This window comes from Lutjanus erythropterus, chromosome 13 (assembly GCF_056507025.1).
Source record: "Lutjanus erythropterus isolate fLutEry1 chromosome 13, fLutEry1.hap2, whole genome shotgun sequence".
Lineage (NCBI taxonomy): Eukaryota > Metazoa > Chordata > Actinopteri > Lutjaniformes > Lutjanidae > Lutjanus > Lutjanus erythropterus.
In genome coordinates, this window is record NC_139329.1 from 32,036,416 (window position 1) to 32,056,521 (window position 20,106).

A 20,106-nucleotide genomic window follows, 5' to 3' on the forward strand; every position below is an offset into this window, starting at 1 on the left:
TATGAGGACATTTGAACTTAAATTTCCCACCTAATTCTGCATAAAGAAATGCAGTTTTTGTATGACATAAAATTATTCACATTTTAAAGCATCACAAGATGCGAAACAATTAAAGAAATAAATCAAAAATAAAATACAAGAAATGGAATATAGTCTAATTATATCACTTATTATTGAGAATTAGGACAAAACTGTATTTTCAGAATCAGAAATACTACTGATCTGTGAGGGGTAATAGTTGATGTTACAGGTGCTCCTGTTCAAGAATATATATTAGCATAGAAAATCATAAGAATAGAAAAGAGAATGTATGTAAAAATATATATATTCTACTACAATATGTAAAAAAGATTATATAATAATAATAACAGATCTATACAATAAGAAGTGTGTAAAGGTACATGTGATTTATCTACAATATATGACATCAACATATAAGTCTAAAACTGCAATATATGGAAAATATATAAGGAATAGAAATATGAGCATTATGCTGGGAAAATATATTTTAAATAATGAAACTCTTGGCTGTTTAACATAACATCCCGACCTTCTAGTGATTCAATCTTTTATTAAATGTGGATGTAAACTCTGATAGCAATATATTGTCATGAATTTGTTGAAAAATAAAAACTTTATCAGCGCTTGAGCAGCGTTCCCACCTTTTTAAACCAGGAAGTGAGAAAGAGGAGCTTAGGGTATAAATAAACCTTTTCATGCCTGATAAAATCATGTTTTTGTAAAAATCTCACTGAGTTGGCAGAAATCTGGGATATGACTTTAAAAGGACCGACATTTCCCAAGAAAATATATTTTAAAACAAAGATGAATATAATAGCACAATTTTACGCCTCGGTAGGTACTGTTAGTTTTAGATTTTTAAGGCTTTTAACACGTATTCAGATTGTTTTGAATTCTTGGTCTGGAGCAAGGTTGTTTCCTGGCACAGAGCAACTTTAGAGATGAAAAAAAAAAGCAAACCAAAACATTTAATTACATATACATATTCCATGTATATAAAGAATAAGTTTTCACAAAAAATGGAATTACTGTTGGTATTAATCATCTTAATTTTTTTTGTAGGACATTATTTGTCCCAATTTTCAGGAATGGGTGATATACAACCATATATAATATACTGTACATTACATTACCTATGTATGCCTATGTAAATAAACTGTGAAAATAGGTGCAAAAATGAACCGAGTGTTGGACACTCCTTGGCATGTAATATATTATATGGCTGCTAATTTAATTTTCTGTGATTGTGTCAAACCTAACATGTTATCGCTTGGATTGTTGGTCTTTTATATACATATGTAAACCCAATCAATCAAAAGTATGTTTTCATTACTGTACGATCACCTGAAAATGACAATTATTGTGTTTTTGTTACCTTGGAATGAGGTCTTTGCATCTACAGAGGGCGCAGGTCCTCTTCCACAGGTCCTCGTCTACAGTAGCCCAGGATGGACGGACCAAACCGAAAGCTGAAAATGAATAAATTTATTTAATTTTTAAAAAGTTCAGGAATTGCATTTACAGATGAAAACAATATTATTAGACCCCCCTATGAAGAATTCAGTTTTTTAAAAAAGTATTTCCCAAGTGCTGTTAAACAGAGCAAGGATTTTTTAACACAGCTTTCCCAAACATCCTAGTTTTATTTTGAATGCTTACATTATTTTACTTTGCACACAGAAACTAAATAATTTCACAAAAACCAAAAACTACCAGGGTCAAAATTATTAGCCCCCCTGATGCTAATAGTCAATTGTGTATCCTTTTTGCTGGATAAGAGCCTGCAGTCATTTGCTGTGGTTTTCAACAAGTCTCAGACACGTCTCCTGAGGAATCCCGGCCCGTTCTTCTTTGGTGAATCTCTGAAGCTCCTCCAGATCTGATGGTCTTCTCGTATGGACCTTGGTCTTCAGTTCACCCCACAGATTTTCAATGGGATTCAAGTCAGAGCTTTGTGCAGGCCAATCAATAACGTTCACTTTGTTCTTCTGGAGGTAGTTCTTCACCAGGAGCGACGTATGTTTTGGGTCATTGTTGTGTTGGAAAACAAAGTGACGACCCAGACCCAGTTTTGCTGCTGACTACTTGAGGTTTTCTTTCAAAATCTTCACATATCCTTCTTTTTTCATGATTCCTTCCACCTTAACAAGATTCCCAGTTCCAGACACACTGAAGCGTCCCCACAACATAATACTCCCACCACCGTGTTTCACTGTGGGGACGGTGTTCTTTGGGTTACACACCTCTCCCTTTTTTCTCCAAACATAAGCAACGTCTCTGTGGCCAAAGAGCTCTAGTTCTGTCTCATCTGACCAAAGGACACGCTTCCAGTGTGCATAATCTTTCTCCAGGTTGTCCTTAGCATACTTCAGTCTGACTTGAAGGTGTCTTTCTTTTCTTGGTCTGCAACCTCGCAGTCCATTCCTGTGAAGGGCTCTAGTGATTGTCTTCTTTGAGACTACAATTCCCGACTTGGCTCAGTCACTCACTAGTGTCTTGGCATTTGTTCTGGGGTCTCTCTCACACATCTCTCACTGCTTTTCTTTCCAGAGTCTTTGAAATCTTTCTCTTCCTACCTCTGCCAGGCTTGTTCTGTGCTGTGTGGCTCTCTTTGAATTTCTTGATGATACTTCTCACTCCAGTTCTTGACACCTGGAAACGCTGTGATAACTTTGTATATCTTTCTCCTGCTTTGTGACCATCATCAATTCTTTTTCTCAAGTCTAAACTGATTTCTTTTGTTTTTGGCACGATGTTTTCTCAAGTGACAGCTCAAACCCTTCCTGAGGTTTTTATACTGCGTGTAAATTGGAAGATAACCCTCAGTTTTAACTTGATTTTAAAAGCTTTGAGCATTACAAGTTAAAGCACATCATTGTGCAACAGTGGTTTGTTATGGCTCAATAAAAAGGTCAGTTCTTGAGGGGACTAATAATACTGACCCTGGTAAAAAAAAAAAAAAAAAAAAAAAAAAAAAGAAATTCTGAAATAACTCTGTTATTGTGTGTAAACTAGTGTGTTTAGAAATGCTATACTGAAAATTCCTTGTTCTGTTAAAAAGCACTTGGGAAAATTTTGAAAAAAAAAATTAAATTTCATAGGGGGGCTAATAATTTTGTCCTCAACTACAACAATCAACACTATGATTAGACCATCAAAACTGGATGTTCAGCGTAAGATGTTAAGCTGTTTGGTTGTGTACTTTGAGCTGGTTAAAAGTTTATTTATTTAGGAAGAGCAAAGGGGGATGACATTCACATTGAACTGGTGATGAAGCAAATACATGGTGCACACATGTTTCTCGTCTTAGACCACTTGGCCCAAAGGGACACCAAAAAATGGTTACATTTAGGCAGTAATGTTTGCATCACGTCCCTTTTTTATTTGATAAATGTAAACAAAATATTGTTGAGTCACAGTCTAGACTGAACAGATTATGAAATCTTTTGTTCCTCACTTTGATATATCAGAGTATGAGCTCTATAGGGCAGAGGTTATGTTACACTGAGAATCTGATGTAATGCAACCAGCTAGTGTGTTTCAGGACCTGTGTACCAGTCAAACATGGGTGCGGAAGCAAATGATGACACCGGTTACACTGCAGTTGTGTGTGTGTGTGTGTGTGTGTGTGTGTGTGTGTGTGTGTGTGTGTGTGTGTGTGTGTGTGTGTGTGTGTCTGTGTGTGTAATATCTGACTATAGTACAAATATTTGTTTGCAATAATCTTCTGCTGACTGGCCGAATGTTTGTTTTGTAACGTCTGTTTTGTTGAGTTATGAAGCAGTGTTTGCTCTGTGATGCAAGACAATGTTCACAGAAATCTGACAAAGCAAATCTAAAAAAGTAATTTCAGATTAGTTTAAGGTTTGGTAAAGGAGAAATCTGTCAAATATTTACTGTAATGAATCCTAAAATGACCGTGATGTGTCATCAGACATCAAGAAAACATGTTAAATTGAAATACTCGCTTCTCTGACTTTAATCCTGCTGCCATGGTGTCGTCCTTTTAAATTTCTCTTCTAGAATATAATTTGAGTTATTGTTTGCCCGTTTCACTTGTAGTAGAGTTAAAATTAATGCCAAATGTTTAGCGAACGCGTAAGTGTCAGTTTTTATGAGTTGTAAGAAATCATTAATCTTTTAGAGGGAGTAGATGTTTACAACAGTTAAATAGAGCAAAATATTAATGGAGTCTAGCGGCAGTGATACAGACAGGTTCAGGTCCAAAGTGTGTATTTTCAGAGCAGTGGGCCTTTTTTTCAGGATAACTGGCTGAGCTTTACGTTGACAGATAACTGACAATTATAAACAGCTGATCAACTTGCAGGTGTATCACGGTATCAAAAGATGTATGGAGTATAATTTTTTTATATTAGTGTTGCATTTAAGTTTAAAATTCTGGTATCATGACAACTCTGCACACACTTGAAATGTCTGACTGCAAGTGAAGGCATCAGCAGTAGGTTAATAGTACCTCTCATTTCTTTTCCAATTAATTTGTGATTAAATTTATTATTCAGTCATTTTTGCACAGCAGATTCACTCAACATGACTCCTTCAGCATTTTTTTCTGCGGTTCAATCACGTGAACGCATCTGGGTCAATACGTCCGAACATCTGTATGACCAACATGTGGAGGTCAGTGGTCCCCAGAGGTGCGACACCGGAGAGGCGTGGCTCTGAGCGGTGCGTCCGATTGGTGGCCGGACTTCAGGCGGCTGAAGGTGGTACCTTGGAAAGCGTCGAGCAGCGCTCACTGCAGCAGAGTCCCGCTTGAAGCGCGATGCCTCGTTTTACCGTCCACATCCGAGATGAGTGGCTGACGGTGCCCTGCCGGGACTCCACCAACACCATCAAGTGGCTCGGACTTGAAGCTCTCAAACGTTACGTCAAGAACAAACCAGACAACGGCGGCATCAAGGCGGTGAAGGACGCGCGTTTTGTTGTGCGCAGGTGCCAGAGTTTGGGTTTGTTGGATGCAGATGACACCATCGAAGATGTGCTGGAGGATAATGACTTTGTCGAGCTTGGTAATGACCGAATGCATTTAAAACATAAGAAATGTATGCATGACATTTGGGGGTAACACTGGGGGATGCTGTGCGTAATTGTGCGTGGTTAGTGTTGTGCCAACGGTCGACACAATAAATGCAATTAGATTACATCTACGGTGGTAGTACTAATACCACACAGTGAACATACTCTACTGCAAATGTGCAGTTAAATGGTCTGTCAGTATTTTACTATTATATAAGTTTTAATATTCCTGCTGCATTAATGCGTATGTTGCATTTTATTGCTGTAGATGTTGAAGTATGAGTTCATTTTAATTATTTTAAACTACAGTGAAGACAATGCAACTTAATCTACAAGATCATTATGTTTGTGGTGTTGCTGTCACGTGACAACCAAGTCTCACTATCAGTCAACTATTCATGACAAAAAAAAACAAAAAAAAAAAACTACCTGTCTTCAGCTAATCATATAGGCTTTAAAAATGACTTATTTATCAACACTTAATACTTAAATCTCCATTTAAAAAAACAACATTTTTGTAGATAGATTCACTGGGCAGGAAGGGTTTGAAAAATTGTAATCTGAAAAGTAAATAGTAACTAAAGCTGTTAGACAAGTGTAATCGAGTAGAAGTACAATATTTTCCCTCTAAGATGTAGTGGAGCAGGAGTATAAAGTTGCATGAAATGGAAAAACAATAACTTGAATTTGTACTTGAGTTACAGTACTTGAGTAAATGTATTTAGTTACATTTCACCACTGATTATTTACCAAAAAGAGTTCACGTGTACAGTGTGTATCATAATCTTTTTCTTACAGCCATTGAAGGCGACACCATGTCCCCTGACTTCATCCCATGTGAGCCTGGAGGCGTTTCTCACCTGTATCCTTACACTATATGTGCCATATTAATTACAGTGGGCACTTGGGTACTGAAGTTGGCACTAAATACTATTAAATCAGTTTTTCATTTTGTTCAAGCCAAGACTGTCAAAGGTACTGATACTTAAATATTTTCTCAATAGCACATGATTGAAAACAAAACCATAGAAACATTTAATAGTATCCAAGGCACACGTGCTATAAGAAGAAAGATCTAAGTACCGGTCCTGTGTGCAGGTTTTCTCTGTTTTGTGTTCTTGGGACTCCCCCCCCCCCCCCATTTTGCTGTGGTATCAAAAGAGGCATCAAGTATTTTTCTTTAATACTAGTACTGCATTAAACTTTGAAATTATGGTATTGTGACAACCCTAGTTCAAGCGATAACATTGTTTTGAACTGTGGATAACACTGACTTTTGAAAGCATAAAATAAAAAAAGTAATATATAATAAAATATCACAGGTTTCATCATTTCTATAATAAAATAACACATCATACAACACTGTTTTTGCTCAATGTTCCTTAATTTAACTATGTGAAACAGTACAGCAGCATACAAAGAACCAGGAGAAGTAAGTGTTTATCTATTCTCTGTTAAAGTTTTAAACATATGACTGTATAAGGACTGATTCTGTGTAACACGGGCCTGTCTGTGTAGTATATCTCCCTGGATGGCAACAGCCTGACATCGACACATCTGGTCAACTTAGGAAGAGGACTCTACAAGATAAAGGTAATGATCAACGAATTGCTATTTGTTGTCATGGCTGGACTGTGCTAATGTTTGACTTAACGTAATCACTCCCTTTACCAACATTTTCAGCTGACTCTGGAGGCAGAGAGAAAGGTTGTGCAATCCAGAGAGCTTCTGGACACCATTGTCAAAGAAAACAAAGGTTAAGATTAATTTTGGAATAAAGCCAGGACCATTTTTACTCGCAGCATTTCATCTCATGTATATATAACATCTCATGTATTCACATCTCTAAATGTTTCCCTCTGTTCCTCCAGTTGTCTACGGAATCACAACCGGTTTTGGCAAATTTGCCCGAACAGTCATTCCAGTCAGCAAGCTCAAGTAAAGACAATGTTTTACTATCCGTTAATCTGTTATCTTTGTCAGCATTGGATCTTTTGTTGGAGAATGAGCCATTTTTATGTGCAGACTGATGGCCATGCACTTCTTGTTCCACAGGGAGCTGCAGGAGAACTTGGTGCGGTCACACTCTGCAGGTAAAGCTAAATTATTAATCAAATCACAGAGCATTTTAGGTTCAGCTTAATCAGTGTTATGTCAATGCCGTGTAGGTGTGGGAAACCCACTGAGTCCAGAAAGGACGCGCATGCTGCTCGCTCTGAGGATCAATGTTCTGGCCAAAGGGCACAGTGGAATTTCTCTGGAGACCCTTCATGCCATGATAGAAGCCTTCAATGGTAAACCAGCAGCCTCACTTTACCTTATCTGACCTGACATATCAGCCTCGGTCAACTGCTGATAAATCTGTCAATACTGATCCCTAAAATTTGACTGTCATGTGACGGATCCTCATCTCTAACACACTTTGCCCCTGCAGCCTCCTGCCTCTCCTTTGTCCCGGAGAAGGGAACAGTGGGTGCTAGTGGAGACCTGGCACCCCTTTCTCACCTGGCCCTGGGGCTGATGGGAGAGGGTAAAATGTGGTCTCCCAAAAGCGGATGGGCAGATGCCAAATATGTAAGAGCGACTTTTCCGTGGTTAGGATTAGAGTTGGCTATAACAATAGCTTGCTTAATGCTGCAGGAAATGTGCATTTTGTTGGAAGAGTGAAAGGTTGCAAGGTCCAGTAGGACAACATGTTTGCTTTTTGATTATCCCTCGACCTTTTACATGTTTTTTCTCCTTTCATCTCCGGTCAGGTCCTGGAGGCCCATGGCCTGAAGCCAATATCACTAAAGCCTAAAGAGGTAATGTTTTAAACCAATCATGCTCCCTCATATTTACCTGCACTAATGACCCAGGGTTCACTGGGGACACATTGTGGTTTCTCAGACACAGAACTTAAAAGAACAAGAACAGTGTTTACGTTTAGAATTGATGCTTTCTAAGTCCCGTCCCTTTCTGCTCTGTGCAAGCTTCGTACCTCAGTCAAGTTTCTCCTTTCCTGTTTCCTGTATTTATACGCTATGTGTGATGCTTATCTATGTTGGAAAGAAAACAACATTTTGAAGATGGTTATAAGATTTTGCTGGGGGGCCCTTCAAAGTGGCTAGGGCTCACAACAATCATTTTCATTATTTATTAAACTGTCAATCTTTTTCTCAATAAATGCATTAGTTGTCCAATTTATAAAATGTCAGAATATGGTGAAAGATGCTAGTTACCTAGTTAAATCTGATAGGTAATTTTAGCAAAGTGCTAACAAGCTAACTAATCTACATCAACCGTTGGATATCTAGTTGCATCAGATAGCTAATGTTAGCAACATACTAGCTAACTCAATCCTTAGCTAACGAGTTGACAAGCAATTTGCTAACATTAGCTAAATGTTACATATACTGTATGTTGCTTTTACAGGTCTCCCAGCAACATCTTTTAACATCTTCAAAATTTGGTTTTATTTTCAATTTAGACACGCCAAGCACATAACATATCTAAGTGCAGGAAGCAAAACAAAAAAAATTCATGACCCACCCTGCTCTGACTGGCTAGTACTTGTTACCTTTGTTTGTTTGGACTGTTTAGTTTGGAAAGGTTTAGGCATGTGGAGTGAGATTAAGTATGATTAAGGTAAGAATATCAGGGTAAACCAATCAGAGGAACAGTATGACAGGTCATGCCTTCACCATCCTGGGAGAAAAAATATTGCATCCAGGAAACACAAAAAAGGGTTGTAGAGGTTTCCACAATTCATTATACAGGACCATTCAGAGCACGATGGATTGCATTCTCCAAGTGGCTTCTTTAAGAGGAAAATACGTCCATCTCAGTCTCTGTCTTTCCTTTTTAAAGGGTCTTGCTCTGATCAACGGGACCCAGATGATCACCTCTCTGGGGGCAGAGGCCGTGGAGCGAGCCCAGGCAATTGCTCGACAGGCAGACATTATAGCTGCTCTGACCCTGGAGGTGCTAAAGGGAACCACCAAGGCCTTCGACAGCGGTGAGCAGCAGTGAAGAAAATCATAAAACTAGATCACACTATTTACCTCAAACTTCGAGATGCCTCATTTTCTGGTCTCATCCTGCAGACATCCACTCGCTGCGTCCCCACCCAGGACAGATAGAGGTGGCTCAACGCTTCCGCTCGCTGCTGGACTCAGATCACCATCCGTCCCAAATTGCAGGTCAGTGGACAGTCCCACTTCCTAAAACAGACAAGTAAAACGTTCACAAATGCACATCTATAAGCAATATTTCTACCACTTCCCTTGATCAGAGAACTGGTTCTAGAGCTGAAGCACTGCGCTGTGGCTCCCCACAGACCATAAATTGTTAAAATAGGTCAAATTCAGAGGGTATCTCCCCAGTGGGATTAATAAAGTAGGGCTTTTGGTAATATTACGCCCACATTGCACTCTTAAACATGTACATAATGTGTGTCATCTGGTGTTGGTGTGTTTCTCCAGAGAGCCACCGGTTCTGTGACAGAGTCCAGGATGCCTACACCATGAGATGTTGTCCTCAGGTAACCCCAAGTCAAGTCGAGTTTATTTCTTTATCCCAAAATCACAAGTTTCTCCTTCAGGACTTCACCATCTGTACGCCCTCAATTCTTACACTCACAGTTTGGAAAAGGCAGAGCTCTGCGGTGGATTCTTTTGTGATAGATCCCATATGAGTGATAGTCCTGAAGCAGAACATTTGGATTGTTGCAACTGGAGTCGGACAATGGTTAGGTGTTTTTCAGTTGTTTCTGAGCACACCCTTCCGTTTCCTCACGCAGGTTCATGGAATCACCAATGACACAATAACATTTGTCCAGAACATCATCAATACAGAAATCAACAGTGCCACTGACAACCCTGTATCCTTCCCTGGTTTAAAGATGAGACAACCTGACTGTTGCTTTAATCTAAACGTGCCACTTTTACTCTCTGCACTCAATCTGAAATTGGTTCAACCACAAATTCTAGGTTCCGCTGCAAATTGTCAGACTTGATTTATCTTTAACGGTTGTACAAGATGGTATTTGCGGAAAGAGGCGAGACCATTTCAGGTGGGAATTTCCATGGTGAATACCCGGCTAAGGTGTGTATGTTTATGAGTCATTAGACAGCTTTTCATTTGTTGTAGATTTTGTTCTCCTCTCTTTCATGGCCCTCTCTTTTTTCCCCTCAGGCTCTTGACTTCTTAGCCATAGCAGTCCACGAGCTGGCCTCTATCAGCGAGAGGAGGATCGAAAGGTTATGCAACCCGTCTCTGAGTGAGCTGCCCGCCTTCCTCGTCAACGAGGGAGGACTCAACTCAGGCTTCATGATTGCTCATTGCACCGCTGCTGCTTTGGGTTAGTGTGCAACAAACAAAATAAAATCTACTGTGAACATCAACAAAGCTAATGATGTGTTACCATTTATGAATTTCAGGTGTAATATTTTAAAACAAAAAATATAGATTTAAACAGCATTTTATCATATTTATTTGTATTTTTGCACCCTTTTACTCAATATTTAGCATGAACCTTAACTATGATCTCCATTTTCTTTACTCTCCAGTTTCAGAGAATAAAGTTTTGTGTCATCCATCATCTGTGGACTCCTTGTCCACCAGTGCTGCCACAGAGGATCATGTGTCTATGGGAGGGTGGGCTGCTAGGAAAGCCCTGAGGGTCATCGAGCACGTGGAGCAAGGTGAGGCTTTTTTTTTTTTTTAAATCTGGGCAAAATTGGGTTATTGCTGCTGTTAATTATGATATAAAGAGACTGCATTAAAAACTGCAATATATTCTAATACTTTGATGTTGTTTCAATGGCTGAAACACAAAATGAAAGAGGTCTAACTTGCAGTAAAGTTCAACGGTCATTAGCACTAGGAGTTCTAAAAAAGATCTGATAACCACCTAATTGTAAATAAGCTTCAAAAGCAAAAAAAAAAAAAAAATAGCAGCGTCCAGTTCCACATGTCTCCGCCACAAAAAAGTGCAAAGGTAACAGTGTTGAAAGGTTTGCACCAACTGCGGATAAAACTGCATCAGCAAACATTTGGGGGTGAATCAAAGCTCACTGAGTGGATACAGTGGTTAACCATAAAACTACAGGCTGAAAAAAGTAGATATCTCGATCAGTGCCTCTGTTGCTACACTTCTCAAACTTCACAAGATATAATAATAATTGGAATAATTGTGTTATAGTGAAAAGGTACAACAGCTGTACTGTTTTTGCAGTGGATCTACTGGGAATCAACTGGCTGCTCTTGTGGACATACTATATTTAATTTTTGTGAAATATCCCGATTTAAAAAAAATATATGAACTATAATGCATTAGCACATGTTGCAGAGCTGAAATTAGTCTTTCTCATTCACAATTCTTGATTTGATAATCCTCTCAGTGTCATGTCTACCTATAATCCATTCTACCATTCCTGCAAGCACAGGATTGTCATTTAACATGCCAGAAAAAGAGACATCAGATGTTGTGACTGTAATAATTACCACTAAAAAGAGGACTTAAAATATTGCTTATCAAGCACACTCAAAGGTGAACTATTTAGTAACATTTTGCCAAATCTAACTGATGTTGTCTGTGATTAGTTCTCGCTATAGAGCTGCTGGCGGCCTGTCAGGGTATCGAGTTCCTACGCCCACTCCGCACCACCACTCCATTGGAGAAGGTCTATGAACTTGTGCGCGGTGTGGTCAAGTAAGTCAAACACATGTGGCCAAGGTACACAACTTTCGGTCTGCTGAAATTATGTGCAGGATAGTTAATATGTATCCACTGTTCCACTTCTGACCCTCCAATTCTCTGCTTGTCTGTTCTTCTATTGACAGACCGTGGATCAAAGACAGATTCATGTCTCCAGACATCGAGGCTGTTCACCGTCTTCTACTTGACCAGAGGGCAAGTGTCAAATCCTGTGGAGGAAGTGATGTGAACTCTTAACTGTGGCTGTAGGGATGTAAATTTTAAGTGATTTTTTTTAAGTGGCATGTTTATGTTTTCTACTCAGGTGTGGAACGTGGCCAAACCTTACATCGACAAGTATCAGACAGAGTACATCCCAGAGTCCCGCCCCATCTCTCCTACTGCCTTCTCCCTGGAGTCTCCGCCGTCACCGAGGAAGCGCGTTCGTCATGAGTGACGGCGTGTCCCAATTTTTATTACTTTGCAATAACTAAAACGAAAAACATCTTGTCTTGAGACTGTTGTGGATTTGAAGATAATGTTATTTTGACTCTTGCAGGCTAAATGAATAATTTAATTTTTGATATAAATGTTTGTAATCCTTGAGGATATTTTGGTAATTTAAGAATTAGTACTATATGTATAATATATATTTCTCAAATAATCGTTGGGTGTCAAACATGCACTACATTGTTGTGCATTCAGTTGTATTTATCTAAACTTTGTTGTCCCTTTAAAATGTGCCTAATTTAGTCTTTATTGCCACATGACTACCTCAGCCATTGTACCATTTCCATATCAAATATTTTCTAATGATGTAGCACTAACATTTCTATGATAAAATATTTTTCTGATGTAATTATAGTAAATTTTAAATGATTGTCATCTATACATTTCCAACTTAGACAACAATAAACGTTCTTAAAGCTGCATTCTTTAACAGTTTGCATGTTTACGTAAGCTGTGCTTTCTGCTCACTGTTCCTGTTAATATGTGTGTATGTTTACAGCGTGTTCATGGTTGATGATGATACACCAAGTTATTTCTGGTTTGTTATTACAGTGGTTTTATAGATAGACCATTTATCTCCAGGGGGGAAGTCACATACCACAGCAGCAGTACACAGAGAAGCCACATGGTACGAGGAACAGAGCTGCAACAATTGGTCAATTAATCAAATGCAGTTGTCAGCTACTGGGCTACATTAATCGCCTACTATTTTGATAATCAATTAATCACTTTGAGTCATTCTTTGAGAAAAAAAAATCCAAATTCTCTTATTTCAGCTACTCAAATGTGAATATTTACTGGTTTCTTCAGTTGTCTATAACAGCAAACTGAATATTGACAAAACAAGACATTTGAGGACATAATTTTGGGCTTTGGGGAACCATAGCCAACATTTTTAACCATTTTCTGGACAAAACTACTAATCACTTAATTGAGAAATAGATAAGAATATGTAATTGTAAAGTTCAATAGTAGTAGTTCCAATGGCAGTAGTGATATGATATCCTATCCATTTTTTGCAACTAAGAATAATTGTTTAACTCTTTAAAATACTTCAAAAAAGTAGAACAAAGTAGAGTGTAAAATGCCATGCAGCTACAACATGACATTCCCATGACAGCAATGAAAACCCTTTAATACAGGAATCAAGAGCACAGCAAGTGATTTTAAAATCTCTTATCTAATATAAGTGAGCAACTGTATGTCAGCAGGTTTATCTACCGGCCACCTGATTTGACCTGAAGCTCCTGATTGTGTCTGGCCGAAGGGAGACCAGGGGTCCTCAACAATTTGAGTTAGGAGATAAGCTTAAGTTTATGATTATGAATCATAACACCACTGAAATTGGTGTATATTATATGTTTGATAAATATCTCTGCAGCACTACTGCACGTCATTATTATGTTGTTTTCTCACACATTTTTCCTTTTTCAAAAAATTGCAGTTTGCAGTATGGCCAAGTGCATTATCCAAATTGCAGAAACCAGAACCAGTTTCAGTAATATTGCAATTAATTGTGCAGCCTTAATACACACTCGAGTGAAAGCGTAGGGGGATGTGTTTACATTCGTACTGCTTTTGTTCTGTGTGTGTGCTGAACCTTAGGGAAGTTCAGTTTAACAGAAGCTTCCTCCTCGTCCAGTTAAACAGCACCCACCTGTCCTGTCCTGTCCTGTCCTGTCCAGGCTGAGGATCCACGCTGCCACCTTCAGGTGCGGTGCGGAAAAACCTGAGGAAGATAAAAAAGATATGTCACAGACCTGCAAAGGCAGCTTTGGTCAACAAATTCAAAGGTTACACAAACAAACCACAACAGACAGGAGCACAAGGGGCAGAAGTCTGTTGTGCACAGAAACTAAAAATTATCATTCTGTGTTTAGCCAAACTGAATTTGGTGGAACCACATATTAACTGATGAATTCAGTCTTCTGCATTGATAATTTGACTTAAACAATTTGAATTTGCTTCCATGGGTCACAAACTATACATGCACACAAACATAGACTAAAGTATAGTATACTTCCTGAATAAACACAGAGTCGTCTTTTAAAGGTAAAACCAGTACAAAAACATTGCCAACATAATTATCTACAGATTAGGTCCATGTTAGAAGTGTTTATAAGCAAACGTTTTTTTAAGTCTTCAATCTAGTTTTTGAACATATTTTGGGGGAAAATATTGGTCACAATGCACCAAAGGCAAAACAAAACCAACACTGAACCAGTGATCACTTACGCAAACTGTGCATGTAGTTTTTTGTCAGTATCAAAGTGGAAAATAGGTCTTAAATTGCGCTGCCAATGATCTTAAAAAGTCTTAAATTCAATTGAAAACCCGCAGAAACCATGAATACGATAATCATCCTTTACAGCACCATGAATGTTTGGAAGCAAACTTTACAAATGTTATAATAATGGAAAATTATCGTTTAGTTATTTCGTTAACAATTCATATTCAGTGTTTCCTATACAGGTCAAACATATTTGTCAGTTAGCTAGCTAGCCCTCTAACGTAAGTAACGATACTAGAAAAAAAAATCACTTGCTAACGCTCTAAACTTTATTGCTAGCAGGATGTGAAACAACAGAAGCTAACGAAGTGCTAAAGGTAATAGGAGGAGCTGATGTCGTGTTGCTGTTAAGGTTAAAAAAAAAAAAACAAATGTCTCCTTCGAGCCGGATTCGAACCAGCGACCTAAGGATTTCAGCTGTAATGCCACTACAGTCCTCCGCTCTACCAACTGAGCTATCGAAGGGACGTTGTATGGTAGGGTGACATTATGGTATTCAAATTATATCATAACAGAAGTTATTGTATTACTATAACGGTTGCACAGTATGGCTCCTGAAACAGCGAGCTAATTCACACGACGAAAGCGTGGCTGCACGCTAGCTAGCGTCAATTATTTAATGTTCACTAGCAGCTAAATGCTAACTACCGTCATAGCGTTAGCTTTACATGGGTCCTGTCTAGAAGAGAACCCCATACCCGCGAAATATCTCGCGAGAGTGACAATTTTTTAACCCAAACTGTGATCTTCAACGAACCATAATCAAGTGTTTTCTGTCCCTAAATCTACCCAGATTTCAACCACAGTGTTGTCACATTATAAAGCATTGTAAGGATTACATACTCTTAGGAAGTGCTCAGAAAAAAAAATGCTTACAAATCTCGCGAGAGTTTCGCAAATCAAGGGTTTCCTTCTAGACGCGACTCTATCAATGAGAGTAAAGTTACTACTACTAGCTCCTAAAACTTTGTTGGAACAAATTAACTGCCCGTCCGTTGCGAAGGTTTCGAGCAAAACATTTGTACACAGATAGAAAAAGTTATTGTGAAAAGGTAACGCTACCGTCTGTGCTAATGTTAACGCTAAAGCTACCTGCTAGCCAAGTTACCTGCAGCTGGTTCCTGTAATGGTCAAAAAAAAGAAAAAGGATGGGGGAAAGATGATTAAAAATATACAGCTTTTGCAAAACAGCGCACTAGTGACCCATCCTGATTTTATAAGAAGATTCGGATAGTCTAAATATGGATAAACTAACGATTTAGTAATATAAAACATACCTCAGTCCCCTTAGGTGCAGACACATACAGGTGTGATAGATCTCAGGCTGATTAAAATGAGATGGATCAGTGTTACTTGTTGCACCACTCTCCAAGGCGCACATCATCTGTAATCAGGGATGGGCTGCCCTCTTTCTTACGCCAGGCCGGGGATCAAACTACAACCATTCAGTTATACTTATGAGCTGTCTTTGCTCACCTGGTGCTACAATACAAAACAAACACTGACAGACAGCAGCAGCCAGGGGCCTACATCCTGCTCAGATACATGAAGAGTTTATGCAAGTTTGCAGCTACATGGATGGAGTTCAAATGTTATGTCTGAGGCCTGAACAAAGAGACTCTGACTCTCCTTTCAACAGTTCACAAGTGTTACTGATTATCAGCCTGCATCACTATTGATGCCTAACAGCACCATTTAGGAGTTACTGTAACTGTAATCAACAAAAATAACTGCCATCAATCTGTCCTAAAAGGAGTCATTACAGAAGTTGTTTCCAGGGTCCACATGTTACCATTAGGCATCAGTTAAACACCTTGTAGACATTTGAACCGTGGCTATGCCACTGAACGACAGGCCATTTTGCTCCTCTTATCATCACTGCCATCTCTTATGGTGCCTGACATAACAGGAAATGGTACTTTTGATGTGTTTGTGGAGGGTTTATCTTTGTAGAACAGAAAACATGTTGTTATCTGCCGTGATCATGCTGCTGTGGTCAAGATATTGTTGACGGTAAACTGTGAGGTGTGAAGTAAACATATTTTACTAGTTACCGAATGTGGCTTAAAGTGATCCATGAGTATAATGCGTATCAAGATATCTGCATTTTACTGTAAATAGTCATGTAAATTGTTACCAGGAGTAGAAAATCTCTGTCTTTTCTCTGTATTTTTCACACATGAAAATCTGGTAAACATTTCATATGTGAACATGGAAGGGAAATACAGATGAATCTTAGCTGCTCAGTGTGGGATGAGCATTGAGGGGCTGAATATAATTTATATTTCTTTTATTTGTCTAAAACACATTTGTAAACAAAATTGGTGCATTGTTCTCACAGAGAATTGTTTTTTTTTATTAAAACACTCTCCTGTCAAACTAAATCAAATTTTAACCACTAGGTGGCAATAATCCCTCATTTATAGAACTGAAAAAGGTCCTTTAGCATCAACAAACCCTCTGTGTGCTAGTATAATTCAGCTTTAGTAGAAATTAATTTAAATGGATATAAGAAAATGTTGCATACAAATTAAAGCCAACCCTCATTTTGACTACAGTCTGTTCATAAATAACACATACGAGTCTCACTTTGATGAAAACTGACCGAACATGTTGTTAATGCAAAGAAATCTGCTTAATTGTAAATATAAAATATGTGCTTCAGTACAGGAGCTTGTCTGGGATTTGAGTATCACATTAGGGGGTTTTACCAGCTGGTTGCGTGTCATGAGGATTTTTCAGGTGCTTTATCTCTGACAGATCAGCCTCCAGCCTGCCAGTAATGTGATCAATGTCAGCTGGGTCGCGACTCTCTCATAAACTCAAACTGAAACTGCAGTTCTACACACTGTGACGCGCCAGCTCAAAGCAAGAGGATACGCCACCTGCAGAATTAGCCCTTAGCCAGGCTTAGTAACCCTATTGTATATTCACAAGTGGGAAAGTACAATCTAAGATGATACTGGTATCAGATACAGAAAAATACCAGTGCTGGAAAAACACCAGTGTCCTCTGACAGCACATCCCCAAACTGCACAAATCACACAAAGGTCTATTTAAATACAACTTTAAGGTACAGTGCTTAAATATTTCTACTTTATATTACTTATTACTTCTACTTAACTATATTTCAGAGGGAAATATACTTTTTAGACTGCAATATTTATTTGAGAGCGTGTTACTTTCAAATTAAAATTTGTACATAACTACCCATCAGTGTCTGAAATAGTTAAATATATGCATGCACCAATTTAACATCCCAAAAAGGACCAACAACTTGATAAAACCCCCCCAATAAATAGTCTACCATATAATAAACAAAGAAAAATGATTGCAAGATAAAAATATCCTTTATTAAATAGAAAATGATCGTTGTGCATTATGATGATAGCTTATATTTTCCTGATAACACTTGTGTATTTATGTACTTGCGGGAGAATATTTTTACATTTTGGTATCTCCACTTTTATTTCCGTAAAAGATCAGAGCTTTTCTTCTACCACTGCGAACGTGGTGAAAATAAATGAGTCTGTTGGGCAGAAAAATGGCGACAATAATTGCTTTCAGCTTGGTTTATTAAAGGCTTGTAATGATAAATGTGACTTTGCTGTCGGGCTGCTCTCTGTACATCTCCACTCATCCTAAATGAAGATGTATTTATCATGTCCTGACCTGTCAGACAGCAGGGTAATATGTAACATATGTAGTGGCTCCTACATACAGTACATTACAACAACATGAGGACAGACGTGGAGCCTGGAGCAGAGTCCTTCTGGTGAGGCAGCGGACAAATTCCTCTCAAACCACATGTAGACAAAGTTTGAAGGGTGGATCTTCAAGACGTGTCGGCATCGATCATGATCTCTAATAGACAGCTTTACAACACAAACCTTATAATTATCCTCAATCAGCCAAATGGTTTATGGCTTTTTGCGCTATTTTCTTCATTAAAGTGTCTTTAAATCCTGCAATCAAGGCACAGTAGGTGCAAATTTATATTAGTAATGGACCTATTTTCTGTCAGCGAAGCCAAAAGGTGTCCTTGTGATTAACAGCTGCCAGAAGCCTTCAATCTGCTCTCCAAGGTCACCGTGTCCGTCACATCCTCATCGGCCATCCCTTGTGACCTTGGCTTTTTGAAGGAGGTGTTTTCTCGTCTCAGGGTTGTCTTATATGGGTATTTCCTAATGAGTCTTACACAATGAAGATCAAACTCTCATAACACTCTGACACTGTGCCAGCCTCACCTCTCACATTACCATACTGCATGCCAATGCTATAAAGCATACACTCAGTAGTTGTAATCTTTATAGTGCACTGTTTTGGAGGTTCCTCTAACTCTCTCTCCTCTAATAGTGTTAGTGATGATTCGATTGATAGGAAGCAAATGCAAATAACTAAACAAATAAATGAATAAAAAACCCAACAGAAAACCTCCCAGAAAAATTGCACAAACTGCATTCAGAATGAAAGATGTATTTCTATTGTATGAGACAAACCTTAAATGTTTAGCTAACACTTTTTTTTAAGGGGGTGTGCATAAGACTGACGCGACGCCGTCTAAACATGAAACATGAAATAGTCTTTATGAATGACTGTTGTTATAAACATTCATAAAGGGTCATTCAGTCAAATATGTCATTTTTAATAATGAATTGACTTTGTTTGAGATGTATTTGTTGAGACAGTTCAACATTAACCAAGACAACCTGTCATAAACATGCCATACCAGGCCCAATTTATTAAATTCAAAGAAACTAACTAACTAATGTCAGCTACAGTCAACAGCAGATAGTTGTTAGCCTACCTTAGCAACAAAATCTATCCATCAGGCAGCGTTTGCAGATTGGGCAGTTTTCTGGGTTGCATTGTGTGGATTAAAATGAGCTTGACAGAGTCTGGGCTGGTTTTTAATACTTTTTTGGAGTCTTAAGGAGGGCACGCCAGATGTGTAATGTAACATTAAAACAGCTTTATACGCCTACTATGACATGTTAATGATAGATTATGTTGTCTTGGTTAGAGGGATAGATCACCCAAAAATAAAAAATCAGTCGTTATCTTATCTTGAGTTTCACAGGAAAGCAGCGTAACAGAATCTCCCAAACAACTGAAGTGAATGGTGACCAGATTTAGGAGACTTGGATTACATCAGATGAGCAGTATGGAGGCATTTTATGTTTTTTTTGGCACGGGGCAGTGGTTTTTAACATTTTAAAACTGGTCATTATTCACTGATATTGTTTAGGAGATTCCTGTGAAACTCCAGCAGTGTTTTGTGAACTAAAAAACTAAACCCACCCTTCAATCAGCATGAGGGTGAGTCGATAATGACTAAATTTTCACTTTTGGGTGAACAGTCCCTTTAATGTCAAGTGGTCTTGGTTAAGACATCTTAAATAACATCAACGTTGCATTAGAAATGACAAAATACACTTGATGACAAAAGTTATAAATATTCATAACGACATGGTTTTCCCAGTGTGATGTAATGTTATGTATAATAAAGAGTCAAGCCTCAATTTATTTTCAGTTGTGTCATTTTTCATGTAAAGTGTTTGATGTGTGT

General features: G+C 38.4%; 1 protein-coding gene, 1 long non-coding RNA gene and 1 other non-coding gene across 3 annotated transcripts; 1 reads left to right on the forward strand and 2 right to left on the reverse strand.

Annotated features, from left to right (window-relative positions):
• Positions 1–562: 562 nt before the first annotated feature.
• Positions 563–9,241, reverse strand: LOC146316883 (uncharacterized). The gene is made up of 3 exons (XR_014771722.1): positions 9,102–9,241; positions 1,397–1,490; positions 563–954 (listed from the first exon to the last, which is right to left on the reverse strand). It is a non-coding gene; the product is annotated as an uncharacterized LOC146316883 (long non-coding RNA).
• Positions 4,761–12,667, forward strand: hal (histidine ammonia-lyase). Its single transcript, XM_084733331.1, has 20 exons — positions 4,761–5,051; positions 5,857–5,920; positions 6,463–6,490; positions 6,577–6,651; positions 6,742–6,814; positions 6,930–6,996; positions 7,114–7,151; positions 7,227–7,352; positions 7,493–7,632; positions 7,815–7,862; positions 8,908–9,055; positions 9,144–9,239; positions 9,522–9,580; positions 9,839–9,919; positions 10,078–10,143; positions 10,234–10,399; positions 10,608–10,742; positions 11,644–11,752; positions 11,884–11,953; positions 12,063–12,667. Exons 1-20 carry the CDS (start codon positions 4,805–4,807, stop codon positions 12,192–12,194), a joined length of 1,968 nt encoding a protein of 655 aa, XP_084589457.1. The 5' UTR covers positions 4,761–4,804; the 3' UTR covers positions 12,195–12,667.
• A 2,246-nt stretch (positions 12,668–14,913) lies between these two features.
• On the reverse strand, positions 14,914–15,002 carry trnay-gua (transfer RNA tyrosine (anticodon GUA)). Its single transcript is given in 2 exon segments — positions 14,914–14,949; positions 14,966–15,002. It is a non-coding gene; the product is annotated as a tRNA-Tyr (tRNA).
• Between the last annotated feature and the right edge of the window lie 5,104 nt (positions 15,003–20,106).

What these genes read in the sequence shown, in the direction of transcription:
- hal (XM_084733331.1), top strand. Translation starts at nt 4,805, where the DNA reads ATGCCTCGTTTTACCGTCCACATCCGAGATGAGTGGCTGACGGTGCCC. An exon ending in CCATCCGTCCCAAATTGCAG is followed by an intron (nt 9,240 to 9,521) that starts GTCAGTGGACAG and finishes GTGTTTCTCCAG; the next exon opens with AGAGCCACCGGTTCTGTGAC. An exon ending in GTCTTCTACTTGACCAGAGG is followed by an intron (nt 11,954 to 12,062) that starts GCAAGTGTCAAA and finishes TTTTCTACTCAG; the next exon opens with GTGTGGAACGTGGCCAAACC.